At 46.3% G+C, this 4,443-nt stretch overlaps 1 protein-coding gene across 1 annotated transcript; it reads left to right on the forward strand.

Moving 5' to 3' along the window:
* Positions 1-425: 425 nt before the first annotated feature.
* Positions 426-3,087, forward strand: LOC308184578 (uncharacterized protein; the record flags this gene model as incomplete). Its single annotated transcript, XM_080571780.1, has 2 exons — positions 426-992; positions 1,466-3,087. 2 exons carry the CDS (start codon positions 426-428, stop codon positions 2,117-2,119), a joined length of 1,221 nt encoding a protein of 406 aa, XP_080427906.1. The 3' UTR covers positions 2,120-3,087.
* Between the last annotated feature and the right edge of the window lie 1,356 nt (positions 3,088-4,443).

Raw genomic sequence — 4,443 nt, forward strand, 5'->3', positions numbered from 1 at the left:
ATAAGAAAGTTCAGTTGGAAGGCACCTTCAAAGATCGAGTCCAACTGCCTGACCTCTTCAGGGCCAGCCAAAAGTTAAAGCATATTATTGAGGGCATTGCCCAAATGCCTCTGGAACACAGGAAGGCACGGGGCGTCAACCACCTCACTAGGAAGCCTGTTCCAGTGTTTGACCACCCCACAGTAAAGACTTGTTTACTGATGTCCAGTCTGAGCTTCACCTGGTGCAGCTTTGTGACATTTCATGCACTCTAGCATTCTTGCTTCAGAAGATGTCAAGGTTGCAAACCAGAGCCACACTGTGATAACATCGTGGTGACACAGGGGCGTCATGGTGATGTTTGAGCTTCCCCCACCAGAACCCCCAGACAGTCCCGTTGAGTCTCACTTGCTGACTGGCAGGACAACAAGCAGCTGGTCACAGAAATGGCTGCAGATGGAAACTCGAGTGACAATGAGGTGAATGAAATTAAACAGGAGCCACTTCCAGAAGAAACGTCATACGTTTTTGCTCCAGACAAGCTGTTTGAGTCTTTGGACTCCCCTCCTCCTGAACCTCTGGGACAGGATAAAGGAGCAGCTTGGGATGCTCCTGTAGCATCAACAAGGGAAGAAAAAGATCCCCAAGCTCTCACTGATGACCACGAGACCAAACATGTTCCTCATAATTCTTCTGAGGAGAACGCTGGCAACGGCAACGTCTTCTCATCCCTCAGCTTCCCAAAGAAACTCTGGCAACTGGCTGAGAGTGACGAATTTAAGGCCATCTGGTGGGGTTACTCTGGAAACTATATCGTGATCGATGAGGAAATGTTTAAAGTGGAAGTGCTGGGAAGGACAAGGCCTCCGAGAGTTTTTGAGACTGAGAGTATGAAAAGTTTCATTCGTCAACTTAATCTGTACGGATTCACCAAACTGCAACAGGACTTGCAAAGATCTCCCTCGCCTCCTGAATTTCCAAAAGAAGAGGATGCATTTTCTGATCATAGGAAGGTACCTCTATTGCTCCACACGTGAACCAATTCTCACAATATTCTGGTGGGAGAGATGGATGTTCCAATAAAATAAGCCTTGGCAATGGAGGAGATGAGGATAACAGTAGATGTTCTGATCTTAATTTCTTTTTCAGGCTACTTCCAGGTATTTTTGAGGTAGCATTGCTGAGTAGTAGAAATGCAGATAAAATACATTTGGGTTGTATCCAATGAGGTTGAACCCATGGAGCAGAAAGATAAATAAATCGGGCTATGATGAGTCTACTTACTTTAAGACATTTGCAACGTACCAGAACTGTATCATCAGGACTGTATCATTAAGTTTTAGTCAGCCTAAGCTTTAGGCTTAAACTGACAATAGATCTTTTTAACCCATGATTGCCTTTAACAATCAAAATTCTTAGTTCTTGTATCTTGCTGTTTCTCAGTCCCAAACCGGTAGCAACTAATTCTTCTCCTTTGCATTTTTAGATACTCTACTACCATAACCCCAACTTCAAGAGAGATTCTCCCCACCTGCTCAAGAACTGCAAGCGACGAGTTGCTCTGAAGAGGAAAGCCCTGCAGGCGGGGCTGGATGAGAGCTGCCCCAGCAGCAGCCTCTATGCCCAGCCTGGGTGGAGAGATGCTGATATGGATGAGGAGGACCCGCTGGCAGCAGCTCCAGAAGAAGACACACAGCCAGCGGCACCCGCGGGGTCGTCACTCCCCAAGCGCTGGGCAAAAGCCACCCCTCAAGCCAGCGGTGCCCATACAGCCTCGCAGGGCGCTGCTCCCACCCTGCCAGATCCTGCTGCAGCAGCAGGCAGGGACAAGCAGCAGCGCCTGGACCCCTCCCTGCTGCTGTCAAACAGCAGCCAGACCTCAGCTGCCGTTCCTGCTCCCTCCCCACACCACGTCCTACCTGCCCAGATTCCCCTGTGCCCAAATGCAGGAGCTCCGAAGGCTCCCTCGGCCGCCCTGCTTCCCTTCGGTCACCCACTCTTTCCAGTGGCCTTGCTGGCAGCAGCCTCTGCTATGGCCATGCTGCAGCCACCCAGCTGGCAGCCCCTGGCAGCCCCCCACTGCCCGACCTGCACCTGCGACCAAGACAGGGCAGCTGCAGGCGACAGAATGGCACCCTAGCATGGGACCCACTGGAGACAGAAGGGATAGCAGCACCCCCTTACAGGTTCATAGTCTGTTAGTTCATAGATTGATTGTTCTGGAGTTAATCTGGTTGAATAATAAAACTTTTCCAGTTCCAGTTGTCTTTTTCTTCTTATTATTATTATTTTTAAATGCGGAAATCTCAGATTGAATTTGTATTCAATCTCTCAAAAGGAAGTAGAATCAACTGTTCTAACATCAATTTGATCATTTTCCATAACAGACGAGCTCTCTAGGTTCTTAGTCATAGAGAGTAAACGACTGGATAATGTTTGCACGCCACATGCACCGAGGATGCTCTTCCTAATGATGACTTCTAACGGAAAGTTAGGAGAGAGTAATTAAATAACAGCATTTTAATTATGGAAGACTCAGAAAGGGAATGTCACAGAATCACAGAATCACAAAACTGCGGGGGTTGGAAGGGACCTCAAGAGATCATCGGGTCCAAACCCCTGCCAGAGCAGGTTCCCTAGAGCAGGTTGCCCAGGTAGGCATCCAGACGGGCCTTGAATATCTCCAGAGAAGGAGACTCCACAACCTCCCTGGGCAGCCTGTTCCAGTGCTCCGTCACCCTCACCGTGAAGAAGTTCTTTCGCATGTTGGTGCGGAACTGCCTGTCATCCAATTTGTGGCCATTGCCCCTTGTCCTGTCCCCACAAACCACTGAAAAGAGGTTGGCCAAATCCCTCTGTCTCCCACGCTTAAGATATTCGTAAACATTAATAAGATCCCCAATTCACCTTAGGGTGAATGCTCGCAAAGTTAACACTAAATGGGCAGGCAGTAACAACCCTTGATTTAATTTCTGAGCTAACATTTACGAAGGAGCTGAGAAACCAATTGCTTTGGCGAGCCCAAACCTGAAAAAACAGAGTTCAGAAGCTATGAAAAGATACGTATTGAGCCTTTACTGTTATAGGAATGTTATAATGGCTATAAATTTGAGAAGTATTTTAAAGTGTACAACCCCATTTCTTTAACATCCCAAATACCATTGCTTTGGATCTTCTGCCTTCAGTCTTGGGGAAAATCAAGTAAGGAGATGTCCTGGTTTCAGCCAGGATAGGGTTGTTTTTCTTCATAGGGGCTGGTATGCGCATGTTTTGGATTTAGAAGAAAAATAATGCTGATAACACAGGGGTGTTTCAGTTGTCGCAGAGCAGTGCTTACACAGAGCCAAGGACTTGTCAGCTTCTCATGCTGCCCTGCCAGCGAGGAGGCTGGGGGTGCACCAGGAGATGGGAGGTGACAGAGCCAGGACAAGTGACCCAGACTGGCCCAAGGGATGTCCCACAGCGTGTGTGTGGTGTCATGCTGAGCAACAAAACTCGGGGGGGCCAGTGCTCAGGATGGGGGCTGGGCATCAGTCAGCGAGTGGTGAGCAACTGCATTAGGCACCACTTGCTTTGTACATTCTCCTATCATTAGTATTATTTCCCTTCCTCTTCTGTCTTATTAAACTGTCTTTATCACAACACACGAGTTTTTCCTGTTTTTTTTTTTATTCTCTCCCCATCCCACTGTGGGATGGAGGAGTGAGGAAATGGCTGTGTGGTGCTCAGCTGCCTGCTGGGTTAAACCACAACAAAGCTGCATGTGAATGCTCAAAAAAAATTTATTCAGTTTTTTTTACTGGTCTCTTTCAGAAGTTTCCCATCGTTTTGTTGGACACAATGTGTATACTGATGCAAAGATTACATCCTAAAACCATCTCAAAATATTTAGTTGTAATGTGGAAGCAGTGGTAATCCCTTCTCAATATTTTTAACTTACTTTAAGGTAGGTCATGGCCTGATATACATATATTTGTGTGTGAAAATGCATTTAAATAGCACACAACCTTGTGGTTAAAATTTATGTTCACAACTGTGATGTCCTTGTCCTACAACTGAGCTCCCGATTTTGTAGGAAATGAGGCAACTGAGCAGTGGGTATGAGGTAAAATGGTGTCTGTATTGCTTTTGCTGCATTTTATAAGCTGAGTAACTTCATGGCTCAGTAACACTCATATGGAGTGCATCCAAAGAAAACTCACTCATCTTATAACCTAGTTTTGGTGCGTCAGTATACACTTCCCTGTCAATCTGTGTTGACCCAATACTGTTGACTGTTCTTATTTCTCTTAATATATGATATATATATATATAGCTGCCTAATATATACTGTAGGTGTTTCTAAAAGGGAAGACTAAACTGACAAACGTGACGTATTCGTTGAAAGCTTGCCAAGACCCTTTGTAGGCTAGCGTACCTCTGCCACAAACCCTCTTGTTTGCCATAGCCTCATTTCTAGTTTCT

This window comes from Anser brachyrhynchus (genome assembly GCF_964034855.1).
Source record: "Anser brachyrhynchus genome assembly, chromosome: 1".
NCBI lineage: Eukaryota > Metazoa > Chordata > Aves > Anseriformes > Anatidae > Anser > Anser brachyrhynchus.